At 46.5% G+C, this 18,801-nt stretch overlaps 1 protein-coding gene across 2 annotated transcripts; it reads left to right on the forward strand.

Moving 5' to 3' along the window:
• The first annotated feature begins 350 nt into the window (after window positions 1-350).
• On the forward strand, window positions 351-18,478 carry slc16a4 (solute carrier family 16 member 4). 2 transcript variants are annotated; one of them, XM_030119169.1, is made up of 11 exons: window positions 351-558; window positions 876-988; window positions 2,597-2,762; window positions 7,735-7,866; window positions 8,379-8,511; window positions 8,599-8,742; window positions 8,825-8,986; window positions 9,069-9,692; window positions 13,776-13,987; window positions 15,359-15,452; window positions 17,801-18,478. In XM_030119169.1, exons 4-11 carry the CDS (start codon window positions 7,750-7,752, stop codon window positions 18,007-18,009), a joined length of 1,695 nt encoding a protein of 564 aa, XP_029975029.1. In that variant the 5' UTR covers window positions 351-558; window positions 876-988; window positions 2,597-2,762; window positions 7,735-7,749; the 3' UTR covers window positions 18,010-18,478. The 2 variants fall into 2 exon arrangements, with proteins under 2 accessions (XP_029975029.1, XP_029975028.1); XM_030119168.1 differs by lacking the exon at window positions 876-988 and having other exon boundaries at window positions 2,597-2,734.
• The last annotated feature ends 323 nt before the right edge of the window (window positions 18,479-18,801 follow it).

Raw genomic sequence — 18,801 nt, forward strand, 5'->3', positions numbered from 1 at the left:
TGAACCTATTAACTCCCGCCTCACGAGGTGAGGATGAGACACGCGGCTGGCTCGTGCGGCGTATAGAAACAGGGTGGAACGAGCGCGCCAAGCGATTCTCCACTCTGCACACGAGCCGGACGGATCCGGGACAGCCCACGTGCACATGTTGCCTCTCTGCAGCTCGGGACTTGTGCAGAAGTCTGCGGTGTTTCGACCGCAGAGGTAGAGGTGTGTGTGTGTGTGAGTGAGAGTGTGTGTTTTCTCCCTCTCCACCCTGTGCGCCCTCAGATGGGGTTCACTGCTACGCCTCGGTCACGTGACTCTCCTCGGTGAAGGCTTTCCTCTCTGCGGCTCCTCGATGCTGCTGAGGCTGAGCTGAGAGCGAGATGCGGTCCGGAGCGTCGAGGAGAAGTTATGGCCCGGTCATCCCCGGAGGAGAAGGTCCCGCCGCAGCCCGTGTCCGGCCCCAAGTGCCCCTCCGGTGACGCGCACGCCCTCCAGGGACGCACAGCCGCGCACGCGACAAGTTGCGCGTCAAAGTAATTGAAATCGAGGCAAAGCAGGAGCAAATTCCAGGTATGTGCTGCAGCTCCCGATACCCTTCAGACAACAACACACAGCAGTGTTTATCCTCTCTCAGGTCCTTATAAATAATTCAGAGGAATTCCTGCTCTAGGCGAGAGTTTAGATTTTGATTTGATTTTTGTTATTTTTTTATTTTTTATTTTTTGTTTTTTTTCAAACATAAGCGTCTAATTTAAAACTCTTTGACGGGATGTGTCCACCCTTTAAAGTTGTTTGATCACTGTAAACTTCTCAGCCACGTTGCGTCAGGGCAGCCTTCGTTTTTTTCCACAACTCTTATGGCATCGTTTCTGAATTTGATCCCCAAGTGTCAGTGCGCCTGAATTTTGGCATCTCCTCCCCCGAGCCACCCGGTGCTTGTCTCTCAGCAATGCAACAGGCCTGCGAGGTGCAGATAACGACTGGCTCGCGGCTCCGCACGGTAAGGCCACCCTCTTTTCTCCCCATAATGCGGTTTTGCGCGTGCACCCCGGGGACTTAAGCCAAAAGCCTCCAGCTAAACACCCTGCACTTCATACATAATCTCACTTTTCCACACAACTCTACGCAGGCTGTGGAAGCTCTCCTCGTTTTGGTCGTTTTTGACTGATTAAAAGTCAGTATCAATAAATTGATTAACAGTACAGTCTGTGTTTTCTTTTCTTTTTTTTCTTTAACCCAGCTGTAATATTGTTCTGGCCCACTTTTGCTCAGGTGTTAGTGCCTCACAGAAGTAGGTTACTGACAGGTTTCCACATGCCTGAATTGTTTCATTAACAAAAAACGCAAATGGATAAGTTCTGAAGTGGAGAAGAGTTGAGAGGAAGTTTTTGGATGCTGACAGTGAAGTGCGCTGCTCTCCAGGCGCGGTGCCAGTGTCAGAAACACTCTGCAGTCTCCATTGGAGGCTGCAGAAGGCGATCATTTTACCTATTTGTGGTCAGAGCTCCTACATATAGTGTATAAAGGCTCTATTTCAGTGACACGAGATCCTCTGTGAAAGACCTTCACCCAGCATATTGATCCTTCTGAGCAAGAAGGAATGTTGATTGTTCCTTTAAAGAGCAACAGTGTCAGAGCTTTTGATTTTCTGCTGTTTGATCTGTTTTTTTTTTCGGGTGACGAAGGGGATTAAACATGTTGGTGCACATTCTTGAAGGCAGTCTCTTGATTGTAGCCTATCATTCAAGGCAGTGACAGGCCTCTGCTGTTATAACGGGGACAGACTCACACACCTGCGTGCTCACCTCAGTGTGCACAGGAGGATCAACACACACTCTCTGAAAACTGGCTGAACTTGGTTGGTGGCGTGGGTGCGAATGTTTTCTTGAGGAGCTGGTGAGAGTTCACAGAGGAGCATCTCGATCTGCACTCCGGATCTTCCTCCTTATCACGGTGGTGTTTTTACGCAGCCCTCGGAGGGTGTATTGCTTTGCTCGAGAGCACTAGAAAGCTTTTGAGGTGTAAAGAATTTACATTTTCCGTACGCAGTGGATTATGGGCATGTTTCCCATTCCCATGGGCTTTATACATACTTTCACCTGATGTATATGATACAAACTACACCCAAAAGCTTTACCTATTATATCACCTTATTTACTGTTGTGTAATTGTTACTCGTGTGGTTTGTTGCTTGATTGAAGAGAAGAAGAAAAAAGTGCAAGTATGTAAATTTGGCTATGTACATATATATATGTGTGTGTGTGTGTGTGTGTGTGTGTATATATATATATATATATATATATATATATATATATATATGTGCGTACATGTGTTTTGATTATTTTGTGCAGTTCTATTTCTTTTCAGTTCTTTGTTGGAATATTAACTATTCATTGGTTGTTGAGATTGTTTTGTGTTTTTTTTGTTTTGTTTGTTGTTTGTTTTGCTTTGTTAAAAATGTTGAACAGGAAGAAGGTTAGGCATGTATAAGCTATGTAGCTTCAGCCTAAACCTTTTCGGTCAACCTGGTTTTCAGTGGTGTTGCTTTGGTTGGTACACTTTTCAATATGATCGAAATAAACTAATCTCAATCTCAATTGTGTTGCAGATATAAAGCGAACCTTGATGCAGCCGGCGTTCCAAGTGGCCTTCGACCAACCTGAGAATGATACTCAGTAAATAGGAATCCTGAGTTTTCTCCCCACCTTCAGTGCCTTGGAGGCGAAACACCGAGGCAGCATATCGGGTGCCTCCATCCGTCACATCCGCCAGCGGTGAGTCCCTCACTCCGAGTGACTGAACAGGAAATACTGTATGAACCGGGCTGACGGTCAATGATGCTACATCTGGGTTTACTGGTTGTTGCTGTTCTTTTATTATTGTATTGAGGGTTTGATATAGGATGAACAAAAAGAAACAACAACCTGATTCTCGTCTTTTAGTTATTTGTAATTGGTGGCATTGAGGCAAAATTATGTGGAGAAAAATCCAAGCAATTACAGCATTTTGTGACGCGTGCTGGAGTTTTAGTAGAGATATCTATTAGGGCTGTCAATTTTAATCTCATAAATCGCGATTAATTAATCGAGAGCTGTCAATGATTAACTTTTTTAAATTGTGATTAATCGCAGAATTAGAGTTAGGGTTACAAATTGGCACAAAGAAAAGAAATAGAAAAAAAACTCATTTTACTGTCACTGGGACATTGTTTTTTTTTTTCCTCCCTGTGCAGTACAGGTGAAGCTTGAAAATATTACAAATATCCTCCTGTGACTGTTTATGTTCTGTACTGTTCACACTGAAACAGAGAAAACAGGACTGCCCTGCCCTTGAGCATCTCAACTTAGAAATGTTGGATGGTTCAAATTCCACATTGGTGAGTGTTTTCTGAAGGGAAACTGCTCCACTTGAGTTAAAAGCTTCAGTTAAAGCCATTTCTGTGCTTTAAATTATGATTTTGTGTGTTGATTACAAGTTTACAAATGATATCATTAATCACCATTAATTGTAGTCAGAGTTGGGATTAATTAGCTAAAAACATTTAATCGATTGACAAGAAATAATGTTAATCTTGTCTGACAGATTCAGTGTGAGGCTGTAAGTGTTCACTTTAATCCTGGACTCTTTTGTGAGTGTGTTATATTTTATCGTATTCCTTGTGGTGTGGGTCGATCCTTCAGTGGAAGACACACAGACGGGACACAGCGTTCACCTTTTACCTGAAGACTCTCAGAACAGCCTCTCATTGGGTCCATTTTGATTGAGTTTTCTATGAGAGAAGACAGCACTGTCTTCTCATCATCCATTGTTACTGTTCAATCCCAGTGTGTGTATGTGTGTGTGTGTGTGTCCTCAGTCACCTTTTCTCTGACAGTTTTACCTCCAGTGCAGACAATAGTCATTTTCATAGACTCCCGACTTCACCGCCGGGTGTGGTACCCTGTCGCTACAAGCTGAGTACATACCAGAAACCCTTCTGTTTGTCTTTGTACCGTAATTTCAGTTGTCCCACCCGTGAGTCTCATTTTGTGAGAATATGAATCCATGCTGAGCTCAGCTCGAGCTGACTCACATTTTTTACGCACTTGTTTGAACTTCTTTACTTGTGCAGGTTCTGAGATGTTCTCAGTAGTTGTTTTGACTTTTGGTGGTGGGGGGGTCATCATTTTTACAGCCTAAATACTGAATACGAAACGACTTACTTTAGATTCATATAGAATGGACAGGTTTTCCCAAAGATTATGGATTATTAATGAGGCTTGTCCTCAGGCCTTTTTGTTTCTTTTTTCAAGACGTCTAAGCTCAGTTTGATTTATATGCTGCCAGTTCCAACATAAACACCTCAGCTTTGCAGATTCGGACTCACAAGTGGCGGCTCTCTGCCTCCATGAGATCGAAGGAAAAGACAAGAGACGGAGAGCAGCAGACGGACCACAAACTTCCAGTTCCACGGTCAAAGATCATGCAGGATTGTACAGAGCAGATCGTACAGAGCAGCTGGGGGCAGAGAGGGGAAAGCACAGACACAGCAACATATGAACACAAGGAGACAGTCTCTGGGATTCAGTGCTGAGATCTCTGTGATGCCACCATGAAAGCAGCTCGCTATTGCTAGTAAATTAGCTTCGTTATCCTCATAACCGTGCTGCCAGGGTGAGTTTGTAAAAACTTACATGCAAAAGTCTGCAGAATGCAACAGTTTTTTTTGGACATCATATTCCAGGATCAAAATTGCGAGTGTGTTATGTGTTCAGCACATTTTTAACTGAAGGATTGTTCAGACTGAAAGGAAACCAAACCTTTCTCCTCTTCCTGGTTCTCTTTAAAGACTTCTGTTATCACTTTGCTTCACAAAAAATGCTGTCCGCATTCTTGACTCATCCGCCGCCCTCTCATACCGCGCAGGTGAAAACTCCATCAATGAAATGTAGGTTAAATGACAGCAGAGCCCGGACAGCGCGGTATAGAAACCTCGCCCCGGAGGAAAAGCCAGCAGTGGGAGCTGGAGGGAGCGTGTCTCAGGGTGAGTGGTGTTAATACGCCACTACAAAGTCCCCGATCGCCCGGGCCCCGAGACTCTCAGCACATTCACAAACATGCACTCAGGCACACTCTGAGGACAACTTGTTAACGGCACATGGAGAGCGGGGGGGGGGGGAATACTTTGCTCGCACTACACTGGCCCAATTCATTCCAGTTTTAATCCGCTCTGCGCCCTCTGTTTAATTTGGTCCTGGCTCCTCGTACATGGCTAAGTCAGACGGAGTTAGTGATGCCGGGTTCGATCGGCCGGCGGTAAACGGCGTTCATCTCCAGACTGAACATATGCTCGCAACATGGATCCAGAGGAGACGCTCCGATGCAGGTGTTCGCCCGAGTTTTATTTGTGCTGGGTGTTTTCTTTACTTGGCGTCATCAAAACTATGTTGACTCAGACATGTTCGCAGCCATCTGTGGAATAAACCACTTTTATTTTTTTTATTTTTTATGAAGCATTACTTCAGTTGATATGTAATCGGCTGCTAAATCTTATGAAACTTTATTATGTGGTGCAATGAGTGCATTCCAGGTGTGTTTTCTGCTCTGTGGTTGTTGTACCTCACAGTGAACGTACGAGTTTGTTTCTTCATTAGTGTTTAGTGAGTTATGTGTACAGTTAAATATTTCTACTATCTGTGTTTCACCTCAGGTGGCAGATGTTAACAGGTTTTTCCTGATTTTTGTGCTACTCTCAGGTTCCAGTCTGTGTGGAAGTGAAAAACTTGATGCTCACAAACAAAATAAAAGATTCACATTGAATTCACAAAGCAGTGGTGCCAATCATAAGGCCCGTGGGCCAAACCCAGCCCGCAAGAGACTCCAGTCATTGAAACTGGCTTTATGTTGAGATCGTAGTCGTAATTGTTTAATTTTTCATCACATGCTCTCTGTGCCCCAACAAGAAAAACTTTAAAGGTTACATTTAAAGGTTACTATGGCTCCATTTCAATTTTGCTGCATGTCGTAATTGAGATACACAAATGTTTTGTTTGTCCAGAAAGCCTTCGTACAAATTGTCCCCCCTTACTCAATAACCGATCAACTCATATAATCTTGTTACGCAACAAATTTTCCATGAGAAGAGATGGTTTATGTTTATACAGATTGTCTTTGGTATTCCAGATTAAATTGCATATGTGGTGAAACATTTTGCTTGTGCTTGAGAGAAAATCAGGGTTCGACACCGCCGCTCTGATGCTTTCTTTACAGTTTGTGATCATCGAAACCTTCATCCTCTCTTGTTCCACTGCTCGTTGCTCCGACCGTGGATGAGCGGGCCTCGCCGCGGTCGGAGGAGCTGCTTTCAGTTGGTCTCTTTGCAGGATGCATCTCCTTCATAGACACTCACACAGTCTGTCTCCTTCCAGACGACTTGTGGTTAATATTTGATCAGAGCGCAGTGTGGAGAAAAAGCCATCTCTCTACTTTACACTGGTAAAATTATAACAATGGCAGCATGTTAAAGTATAAATGATGCTTCCCTGCGAACAGGACACATCCTTTTATATCCCAGAGATTCAGATCAGGTGCCTGACTTTGAATCAGAAGTAAAGATTAAGACATAAGTCTAATCTATAGTATGAATACAAAATGTACATGCTCGTACTTGTTGATGCTGTTTTCATCACAAATAATTATGTTGTTTTTTTTTTTTTTTCCCCTCTTCATCTTCGGATCTGTCAAGGCTTCTGTTTCGTTTTAACAAGCCTTATTATAAACCTGCTGACACAAGTCAGAGCCGTCGCAGGAGGATCCATAGTAAACACTTTGCAGGAAGGATTCGATGTGCTTCAAGGTCACACGCTGCCTTCTGGGACCTGAAGACAAACTGCAGCAGGGCTGGCACAGAACCCGGCCCCGAGCAGATTGTTTCTGAATCACCTCACTAAAGGAGCAGAGAAAGTTCATTTCACAGAGATTCAGCACTGCAGCTTCAGTCTGAGGCTCATTAGATACGCCATTATGCACACATGCAGGGGACATGTCAGTTAAGTGCACTTATTGATACAGTTTTATCTTCCTTATTGAGTCCATTCTTCAAGAGAAATTCTAGTATTTTGAATCTTTTTGTTTAAAGTCACCCTCTTTTGATCAGAGAGTTGAAGCGTCCTGGTCGGGCTGACATTGAGGCCGTAGATAAACTTAATTGTATAACTGCACAACGTGCCGCCTAAAGACGTCTAATGTGAATCTCCTGAGACAGGCCGTCCATGTTGGAGATGTAATAAAAGCAAAAGAGGTGGAAGAGTAACCGGGGCTAGTTGTATACTAACAAACCTTTTCACAGCTCAGAGACTGAGAAAGTTAATGCAGCATCCCCATCTGCTGCTCCTCAGCCTCTGGACGTTCACCGTGCCGTAATGATTACAAAACGATTGTCACAGTTGTACTATAAAATCCTGACATGAGTCTCACTCAAGTCGGTTTCGTAATAAGAAATTCTTGGAGAGGCTGGAGCTTGGAGAAGTTTTTGCTGATGTGCAGTGTGTGAGTTTTCTCCTCTTTTTGGTTTGATGCATATTTTGAACAAACGAGGCACTGCAGAGGATTCAGATAAGCACAACGAGCAAATGTGTGCATATTTTCTGAGGAAAAAGGTTAAATCTTACAGTGCTGTTAGACTGTGAGGTTGTTATGGGTCCTGATGGATCAATTCATGGCCCGATTGGCTTTAAAGCTTCTGATGATTCTTCTCTTGTTTTGCAGTATCAGCAGGTCGCCATGAATCTGTTCAGGAAGGATGCCATGGGCACGAAGAAAGAGAAGGAGAAGGAGATCCAGTACGAGGACCCGCCTGACGGAGGCTGGGGGTGGATGGTTGTGCTGCACTGCTTCCTGGTACGTTCGCTTCAGTCGAAGGCTTCTAATTTCTCCGGCCTCCAGACTGCTTCGCACCGTCAGTCACATCCACCCGTCGATCTGGTGGACGACCCGCTCTACCAGATTTATCTCTGTTCTCACCGTTTACTGTAATTACTGTTTTAACGTTTGAACTGTGCTCCATGAATCAAGACCGATCGATTGATTTAAATCTTCCGGTCCTTCCGCCTGAAAATACTGCCTCTGGCTCAACAACCAGTTTCTACACATAGCGCATTGAAAACAAAACTAAAATTTTACATCTTTAGAATTCAGTGTATAAGATAAAAACAGATGTATCGACTGTAAGAGAATTCAGTTAAACCTCCAATAAAAATCAAATGCACAAGTAGGTTTCATCCATATAACCTGTTTCCAATGGAAGAACCGGTGGATTCTAAAGACTCTGCATTGATTCTGTACTTTGTAGAAGCAAACCGAACAAGAATTGATGTGAAAATGAACTTGTTTCCATGTGTGTCTGAGCACAGGTGAATGTCCTGGTGATGGGAACCCTGAAAAGCTTCGGGATCTTCTTCGTGGCCTTCCAGGACGAGTTCGGAGGCTCGGCAGAGAGCATCAGCTGGATCGGGTCCATCATGTCCAGCCTGCGTCTGTCTGGAGGTCTGAGCCGGATCAAACCGCCCCTGAAGCAGATGTTCTACAGCTGGGCTGACGTTGTTTTTTTTCCCCCTCCTGCCGCCTCGACAGCGCCGCTCGCTTCTGTAGCCTGCGCCAAGGTGGGAACCAGAGTGACGTCCATCACCGGAGCGGTGCTGGTGAGCGGCGGCTTCATCATGAGCATCTTCGCCAACAGTGTGGTTTTCCTCTACATCAGCATGGGAGTGGTGGTCGGTGAGTTGGAATGTCTGATAACAGGCCGTTTCCCCGTCGACTGTGCACGTGTGTGTGTTCTAATGCTGCTCTCATCTCGTAGGAATGGGTTTTGCGCTGCTTTACCAGGCCTTCTCGGTGGTCACAGCGCTCTACTTCCGGAAGCGGCTGGCAACAGCTTACGCCATCGGGCGCTCCGGGATGGGTTTGACCTTCGCCCTGGCTCCATTCACTCAGCTCCTACTGGACCAATATGCGTGGCAAGGTAGGTCGGATTAATGTGTGAACGGGCAGAGGGGGCGCCGCCGCGCACAGCGTGTGTGTTGAACTGTGGCCGACCCCCACAGGGGCCATGCTGATCCTGGGCGGGCTCATGCTGAACCTGGTGGCCTCCGGGATGCTGCTGCGGCCCATCAACGTCAAGCCGCCCGTCGCCAGCCCGACCTCCTCCGCCATCCAGAAGAGCCCCTGTCTGTCCGTCAAGAGCTGTTCTGAGAAGGACGCGAAGAGCAGCTGCTCCCACCTGTCCAACGGCTTTTCCAAATCAGACTCCCGCCCGGCCCCGCCGCCCCCCCAGACGGACTGCGAGAAGCCGGAGGACCAGCGAACTCAGGAGCAGCCGGCCAACCCCGAACTGACCAGGCTGGTCCTGAACGGCGTCAACGGCCACGAGCCGCACCAGAGCGCCGGTCAGTGTAAGTCCACGAGTCCGGACAGCTCGGCGGAGATCAACGGCAGCATGAATGGATCCACCGTGATCGGATCACACACCAGCATGCAGAGCGAGACGAGCGTCGTAAAAACCAAAGTACTGGATTTCTCCCTGCTGAAGGACCCCTTTTTTTGCATCTACACCTGGTCCCTGGTCTTCAGTCAGCTGGCCTACTTCATCCCCTACTTCCACCTGTCTGCCAGAGCCAGAACTCTGGGCATCGACGCAATGGACGCGTCCTTCATCATCTCTGTGGCAGGTGAGGTTTCATCGAAATGGAAGATTAATTGATGCTTCGCTAGCAACACGTTTTTGGTTTTCAGCATCTACATAAAGGGCTTCGGTTCCTCTGTCCAAACTGGTAATATCTTTTCACCAAAATCAAATAATTGTTGCTTCTTTTTTTTTCCTTTTTTTCTGCTTTAAGTCCACTTTGAGGTCAGTCCATTTGGAAATGCAAACAAACAGATGGACAAAGTCTGTTTTGAAAAAGCAGATTGAGTCTCCTTCAGAGCAGATATGGCGCTGAAGAACAAACAAAGCAGAGATAAAGAGAAGACGGACAGGCATCCGAGCTGCTGACCTGCAGCAGACGCAGTTCACGAGACTGCGTGCGACAGAGGAACTGCTTTCTGTGTCTAAACTGTGGGCGTGAGCGAAGATTCGGCTGCCAGCTGCTGCAGCTGCTGCCTCTAGATAAAGTTTTGGATCAGATTTAAAGCCTCAACACGTCTCGAAAACTAAAATTCACCTCTGAAAGAGTCAAAACCAATAATTATCAATGAAATCAAGTAGTTTAAAAGCAGCTGTTACTCTGAATGAGATTTTTACTGAGTTACAACCATTTCTTCCTTTATTATACTAATCTTTGTTCTTTTTGAAAATCATTTCATGGTCTCTCTGTAGATCAGAACCATTTTATCAGTGAAAAAGTTCAGATTAACATTGCCTTTATGTCTGGCAGGGTTTTGTTTTTTTTTGCAGTGACTGTGAGGAGGCCCCGGCTTCTTTAAGACTGGGTCCCAGAAGTGATGCAAAAAAAAAAAATAGCGCTCAACTTCTAGGCATTAATTATTTGTGAGCTGCTCAGGCTCTGCAGTCTTATGTAATGAATGTGCTTACATAAAAGCTGAACTTTGGTCCACTGGCGGGGACGGGAGGGTTCAGCAATATGCCATTGATGAGGCCACTCCATACGAGCAGAAAGCAGCATTAGCATTTCGCCCACATGTGCGTGTAAGTCTCCGGGAGTGCTGGGTCAGGCTTTGTGAATTATTGAAGTGCTCCAGATGGGGTCGGGCATTTCTCAGCTACACGTTTCACTTTCATAATCTGCCCCTTGATAGTCCAACGCCAGCCGACTGCCGGAAGCGTTATTACCTTTAATGAAAAGTTTCTTTTAGATGAAACCCAAAAAAAAAAAAATCAATGTCATTATCGATGTTTTAATGGATGTCATAGTTTTGCACCTCGCTTTTATGCAAACTAAGAGTTGGTTGGTTGGATGCTTTTTTGAGAGCTTTTAATGATTTGTTTCAAATAGAATAGAATAGAAATACTTCAGTTCTTTGCAGCATTTTTTCATTCAGAATAAGTCGAATAGAAGGTAAAATATCAATCAGACAATCAAATGCTAATGTATACAGATTAAGAAATACATCAGAATAATTTAAAATCATAGGAATAAAATAAGTTATTCAGGAAATAAAAGATCATTTAAAAAACAGTTAAAAAAAAAGGAGAATAAACAGTTAAGATATTCAAAATGAAGCTAATAAAAATGCATTTAGATTAGTGTACTTTGCACTTTTCCCGTGTTGGTATTTGGCGTCCAAAATCATCCCCAAATATTACATCGCATGACATTGGAGATAGCTACTTCCACAAACATTAAAGCAATGAAATTAACACAAAAGAATACAAAAGACAGTAATTACAGATAATGATTAAGGTGATTTTCATTCAGGTCAATGGAAAAAAAAGTCTGTTTTTCTAAACTATCATGTATGGATCAAGGAATTGCAAGATTATTTTTCCACACAGGGTTGCTGATGATGAAATGCACGGGATGCTCTGAAGGTGATGAGCTTTTTAAACCCGTCTGAAATGTCTCTGTGACACAGGCCACTCTGAAAACTCCCTCAGATGCGTTTGGCGCCAGCGGGCAGCGGGACCGACAGGCTCTCCCGCCTCAGACACGTTTGTCCCGTCACATTCTGTGGTCACGTGCACGGTAATGAGGGGGAAAGTTAGACAGGGCTGAAGAGACGGGGTGCCGCTCACACCACAAAGCCGCCATCCCAGCGTCCCGCCGTCCCGCTTTCTCCCCGCCCGGCGCTGGCCATAAAGGCCCATTGACTCAGAGAGGCCGCTATCATCCGGGTCCGTCTCCCCGTCGGCCATCGCCGCTGTCGCCAAGCAACGGCTGACCGAGTGAAGCTGCTGGCGCGGTGACAAGAGGGGCTCCCCGCTTTGTTTGGGCTCAGATCTAAAGTGGCTGATACTTTGCAGAGGAGCGCAGTGCGAACGAGAGAAGAGGCGAGACGACCGTGCAGCAGCTCTGGAGGAGCTGGGAAAGCCAACATGCCTTCTATGAGCCCCGTGCCTTCGTCTTCACGGCTAACGGGACGCGACCCGTTACCTAACGGATAAGAACGCAGCGGATGAAACGTCCCTGATGCACTTTGTTACAGGTGCCACTCAGAGAGGCCACAATTAAGCCCCATTGTGCTGAGTCTGAACAGGAACAGCTGCAGGGCTCGACCAACCTGCTGAGGCTAAAACACACAAACAAACTCCACGACTCGTCTGGCTGCAAGCGGGGGACGCCCCGGGACATGTCTCGAGTCGCCGCAGGAGGACACACAAACACTGCACAGCTGCCTCATGTCATCCTCCTAACCTCGCCGGAGGGAGATGCTTTAGGCGCTGTTATGTAAGGGGAGCAGAGGTCTTCGGTGACAGTCGCTGCGTTCCGGCTCCACGGCCTCTGCAGAGGCTGAGTGAAGAATAGGTAACCCCGATCTGCACAGGAACCGGTTCGCTTCATCGATCGGTGGCTTCGGCGCTGCCTGCTTGTAGCTATTCCTGCGTCGGTCAATACAGCGCTGCAGTTTCCGCACCGCCTATCACGTTCCAGTTGACCTCAGCAGAGCGCGGGCCGTATCTGCCCAGTCATCACACCGCGAGGAGCGAGCAGGCTGCAGCGCCATGCCGGTGTAACGCAGACCAACGGATGAAATATGTCGCCACCCACCGCTTCTGGCAACCCCTTCCTGTCAGGACAGGATCAAAGGGAGTTTCACCACTGGCAGCAGCACACGCCCGTCACGGTGATCCAGACACACATGCAGACACAAGCAATGGGCTCACTGTCTTCCTGCTTTTAGATTCCGTATATTCAGTGTTTAATAAGCGGGTAGCGAGCTGACGAACGCACACAAGTCTCCGCCGGCTGCTGCAGTCGGTCTGTTCACTCGCCTGCTCGATGCCTGCGACTGTTGGCCTGATATTTACAGAAAGGCTCTGCAGCCCAGGTCAACATGTCGGTGACCTTTGTTCATGACCTTAGCCGGATGATCTCAACAACAAATGAATTAATTCGACAAAACACACACGGCGATGGTGCAGTGCTAAACACTCTCACCGCAGGAGGTCGAGTCCAGGTCAGGCTTGGGTTTGCATGGTCTTTATGTCCGGCAGGTCTGGTGTCTTCACATTTTCATCACTTGAAACCTGTGCCACAACAAAGAACAACTACATCATTTAAATTTGAAAGGTTTTACCACTTCTGAGAATTTGACCCCTGAACTAAATTGAGTTGACGCCTTTGGATTAGATAGTCCGTAGGTGTGACAGTGTTTGCCCTGTGACTGAAGGCTGACCTTTTCAGGTGGAACCTGCCTTTTTTTTTTTTTTTTTTTGAATGAATGAAAGCTTTATTTCACCCGCGGTCCAGTGGGATGGGCTCTAATGTGCCGTGACCCTGAGTTGAATAAAGCAGGATAAAAACGGACAGAAGATTTCACATTACCGAGTCAACACACATTCATTTAGCTTGGGTTCACATTAAAAAAGAAGAAGAACAACAGGGTTTAAACTACCGCAGCGTGTAGATATCGCACAATATCTTTACACTGATGTCTGTATTGGTTCTTCCTGTTATGGCTCTTTCTCTGGCTGGTGAGAGGGAATACTGAAAACATCAGTGTTACTTGACTGTGAAAATTAACAGTTTCATTCACTGAACTGAAAAAAGAATCCTAACGTGCCTTCTCATTTTCCTTTTTCCGTGTACGTTTGTGCTGATCTGTCGTCTGCTGCCCCTCCCGCTCCGTTGCAGGTATCACAGAGACCATCGCCCAGTTGGCCTCGGGCTGGGTGACGGACAGAAACCTGTTCCATAAATACCACTACCACAAAGCCTACCTGATCCTGTGCGGCCTGGTCAACCTGCTCTCCCCGCTGGCGACCTCCTACATCTTGCTGATGGTCTACGCCATCTTCTTCGCCATCTTCTGCGGCGGCTACATGGCCCTGCTGCTGCCCGTCCTCGTAAGGAGAACACACGCGTCACACTCCCTGCTTTGATCCAGCAAGCATGAACAACAGCAGAGAGCGCGGAGTGAAAATGAGAGCGAGACAAGAGTCGGTGACACAGCTGCCAGTGAATTCTTGTTTTCTGGTTTGAGTTTCGGTGGTCCTGCAGCAGTGTTCTGAGAATGTCCCAAATATTTGGTGCGTAAATACCAAAAGCAGCATCTACATGTTTTGTTCTCTCTCTGGAAGAGACGGCAGGTTTGATCCAGATGTCCTGCAGACCAGAAGAGTGAATTTGACCAGAGCTTTGTAGATCAGTCAGAGTGTTTTCAGTGACAGAAAAGCAGCGCAAAGACCTGAAAACTGGACCGGTCTGCTGGAAGTTGCTGATTTTTGAGAAGTTCAGAGGATAAGTTATGTTTACAGCACTTTTATTCAGTGTTTTTTTCAGAGCTGAGGAGTTTCCTTTTATCACACCACCATCAGCAGTTCCATTATCTCTCTGTATTTTATTAATCCTACAATATGGAGCATTTATCTGAAATTTCCCAGGAAAGTGCACGCGTCAAGCAGTCACCTGCGGGAGGGGGAACATGTCCCTGAAGCCTGGGAGACGTTTCCGTAGCTCCGCTCTGGGTGGGGCGACGCATTGCGTCAGGGGGGATCCGGTGACCGCAGGTTTCTCCCTCAAAGCGAGGCGTGCGCGTTGTAAAGGCCAGAACACGCCTCGGGGCCTGGGTGACTCGGTTGGTAGAGCGGTTGTCTCTTGGTTGGAAGGTTGCGAGTTTGATTCCCCATCTTGTTACATAGTGTCTTCAGCAAGACACTGAAGCCATATTGCTCTCAGTGAATGCACTGAGTGCCTTGCACAGCAGACCGTGGTGTGTGTGTGAGTGTGTGTGTGAGTGTATACAACAGTATATAGCACTTTGGGGGCCACTCAAGTGGCAGAAAAATGCTGTATAAGCATTTTCCATTTATTTCACATAAGAAGCCTCTGTTTGATTTGGACTTAAAATTGTATGCTTTTTTCCTTTGAACAATAGTCTGTTGTCAAAAACTGGTGCAAACGTTACATTTTCTAAAGGTTTAAGTGTTTTTTTTATATTCTTCTAGTCTTTTACTTCTCCTGGAAGCTAAAAACACAAATGCATTGATTTTGTACCTTTGATTTATGGCTTAGTTAACAAATCTACTCACTTATTGCTTCTGTGTGCTTTAGAAAAACTGAGTTGAGTGATGTTTTGTCTGCTTTGCCTCATTTACATTCTGGAATGCATGTAAATTACAATGGACCAGTTTGAAGAGGTAAACAGGAGAAGCGCGACAGTTGCAGGTCCCACCGTTTATCCGGCGTCGGGATTAACTTGCCGTTGTGCCCCGCAGGTCGACCTGGTGGGATCTGAGAAACTCAATAACTCCATGGGCTTCTCAATGTTCTTTGTTGGCCTGGGCTGCCTCACAGGGCCTCCTTTGGCAGGTGAGTGGAAACGCTCCAGGAGTAAAACATGTGCTAACCTACTTTTTTTTTTTTTTCCAAATTCACACAATAACAGACGCGCACTGCACATATGTGCCGCATGTGCACGGGACGCTCGCCACAAGGTTACTTTACTGGAGCGAGGGGAGGTTTCTACACGTGTTTCTCTGTTTTCTCGCATGCGTGCGTGAGTTTAAAGCTTGAAAGGAGTGATTGAGTGCGGGTATCAGTGGAAGAGCTGGCGGGCCGTCCTCTGGAACATCATTTTTTGGGGGTGATGTTGTAGCATGTATATTCTCGGGAGCCCGAATTCCTAGTAGGGCCTCTGAGTGTGTGTGTGCCTGTCTGTGTATATGCACTCACTGCAGAGTGTGAAAACTGAAACGGACAGGAGAAAAACAGCCTAAAGTTAGCGCCGCCCTCAGTGCATACCGGAATTTTGGGTGTGCTTTGACTAAAATGTATATGGAGGTTACTGGGTCAGGTTTCATTCTGCCTTTCTGAAGAAAGTGGAGTGAAACCCTTAGAATAAGAGGCCGGCGTTCACCGCGACTCTGAGTCACTCTGTTGAACTGATGGCAGATTGCCCTTCTTGGTCTTAGGGAGCTGTTTCTAATCGGGGATCAGTCTTTTGTTACTGTATTTTTGTGTTGCGTCAGATTGTGGCAGATGTGTTTCCAGGTCAGGTAAAAAAAAAAAAAGACAAGAAAAAAACTCATGAGGATCAAACATCTGCATGACAGCTGAAATAGGAGGGGAATCAGGATGAACACACACACACACTCACCTGCACTCTGCACAAAAAAAAACATTCAGCGGGACAGAAAGCCTCCTCCTGTCCTAATTGGTAACATTTGGTTGCACTTAAAGCGAGGGGAGCCTTGAACCTACTGACTCGCTCCCTGCCAGCGCCGTTGTGCAATCCCCTCCGAGGAGCTTATGGATTTTTGGGAGTTAAAAACGTAACTCACGACCCCTTCTAAGGTGGTACGGGAATAGCACGCGGCTCTGTTTACCGCCCCTGCTGTTTGAGGAAGAAACAGACATTTGCTGGAGGGCTTTTCCTTCAGGGAGCCGGCCGAATCAGAGAACCTGCGTCCAGGACGACCCACCTCTCCCTGATGTAGTCCGACCTGTTTCTGTCAGTCACAGACTCTTGTCTGAAGACGAAAGTCACACATGCCGCTGAAGCTTCGGCAGCTGTAACGTGACTTGGGAAGTATGTCAAAGTTCATGTCAAACGGGGGACATAATGCACAGAACCAGCGTGAGGGGAAATACCCAGAAGACTTGGAGGGGTTTCGGGGAAATAGGCGGTAACCTGGGACTATGAAAGAACTATAGCCTAGGAAGCAAATCTCCATCAGACCCAGGACAAGAGAGACAGAAAGCAACAAAGAAAGCATTTTTCAAGAGAAAGGAGTGGCGAAGACACCAGAGCGGTACGACATGCACTGGAAATATCTCCTATCCATCACTGTCACCATTTAACCCTCCACATGTCTGCCGGTGTGAGAGGTCACCGCAGGGAGAACCAGCTCGACCTAAAACAGGACGACCCCGCCCAGCAGCCCGGGCGGAGCGTTCCCGCTGCAGGGCAGCCGCCTGCCTCCCACACCTGAAGCGCCGCCGCCGCCGCCGGCACCACTCACTGAATGGTTTTATCCTCTGTCCCTGTTTCGCTGGTTCAGACCTAGTTTGAAAGAAGTCACCTGACTTCTCATTGACTCCGTTTATCTTTGTTTTGTTCAAAACTGAGTAAAAGCAGCACGTATAGAAACGTAAAACAGACTCGAATTTTAATATCAGTGATGCTGCAATGAAAGCGAACAACCTCATTTCTATCAAGCTATCCTCAAACTGTCAGGGTGTGTTTGTAAAACCATGCATAATGCAACAGGTTTTTTTTTTTTTTGGGGGGGGGGGGGGGGGCAGGGTTCTATTTTGCACCAGAAAGTTTTGTTAAAGTAAGTTTTGTTGAAATCATTTTAATTGTTGGTAATTCTTTGGTTTTGTGAATACATCAATATCACATACTCTTTACCACAACAAAGAAAAAATTCAAAATAAAAATTTAAAGGTTACAGGCACTATAGGTGAAGTTTTTTGGGGGAAATTTCCCTGTATTTTGCATCAGAGTAAAGTTATCATTAAAATTGTCTTTATGTTGAGATTTTAGTATTTCTACAAAAAAAATAATTCTATACATTAACAGAGAAAAACTTAGAATGTGAAATTAAAGGGTTATTCTTTTGGCTCTTATTGTGGCGTTCTGGCCCGGTCCAGATGAAACCGGGCTGACTGTGTGTCCCGCTGTAACGTGTCCCTGTGCCGCCTGTGTTCTCCAGGCTTCCTGTACGACTACACCCAGACGTACGACTGCTCCTTCTACCTGGCCGGCCTCTGCTACCTGCTGTCCTCGCTCTCCCTCTTCATGGAGCCGCTGGCGCAGCGCTGGAAGTCCAGGAAGAAACTGTTGCAGGCCAAGAGAGCAGAGAGCAGCTGTAAGACCAATGGCTGCTTCACCCCTGACCGCCTGCAGAACGGCGCTGTGTAGGAATGAAGTCCGGGGAAGGCCTTGGATCTTGAACTAACACGCTCATGACCACAGGCCCGCATACCTCGGACCGCGGACTCCAGCTCAAAGTCGGGACCTCGATGGTAGTTTCTGCAGGAGGGAACAGATGATGTCTGAGAACAAACGCTGGCGGACAGATTGTTCAAACCGAACCTTTAAAAAGCCAAAATGTTTCTTCACCCGTCCCTCCGACTCCGACGTTCGACACTGAGCACAGCTTGAGGTCCGCGGACGTGACTTATACACTAGGACAGACTCTTATTTTCACAACCTGCAGTTTGATTGCACATCCAGCCACAAGGAACCAAACTATGCAGTGGATGTCGAGATTCCGTTCTCATCCGATTCTCCGACTGGAAGCACATATCCCCGAGGATGTACATTTCCCGAATGTCTTCGTTTAAAAAAAAAAAAAGCAAAAACAAGAAAAAAAAAAAAGCCTTTCACCTGTTTCTGTAAACCTGTACTCACTGATATGCACTTTGGGCCAAATTGTGATTATGCTGCATGACATTTATGCCGAACCTTTAACTGCCAGATAGCCGAGACGCTGCGGCCCGCACGACGACACGACGGGCCGCAGTCTCCCCATCTCCAACCAAAAACACGCTGCGGCGCCTTCAGCCGGTCGGCACAGAAAACATGCATCTCCTTCTGCGGCGGAACTATTGCAGGCATGTGCAAGCATTTAACCCGTTCTCACCTACAGCGACACACTGATATTCTTCTATTTATATCTTCATTCTTGGCGTCTCAAACACTTTTTATATG

Source organism: Salarias fasciatus, chromosome 20 (genome assembly GCF_902148845.1).
Source record: "Salarias fasciatus chromosome 20, fSalaFa1.1, whole genome shotgun sequence".
NCBI lineage: Eukaryota > Metazoa > Chordata > Actinopteri > Blenniiformes > Blenniidae > Salarias > Salarias fasciatus.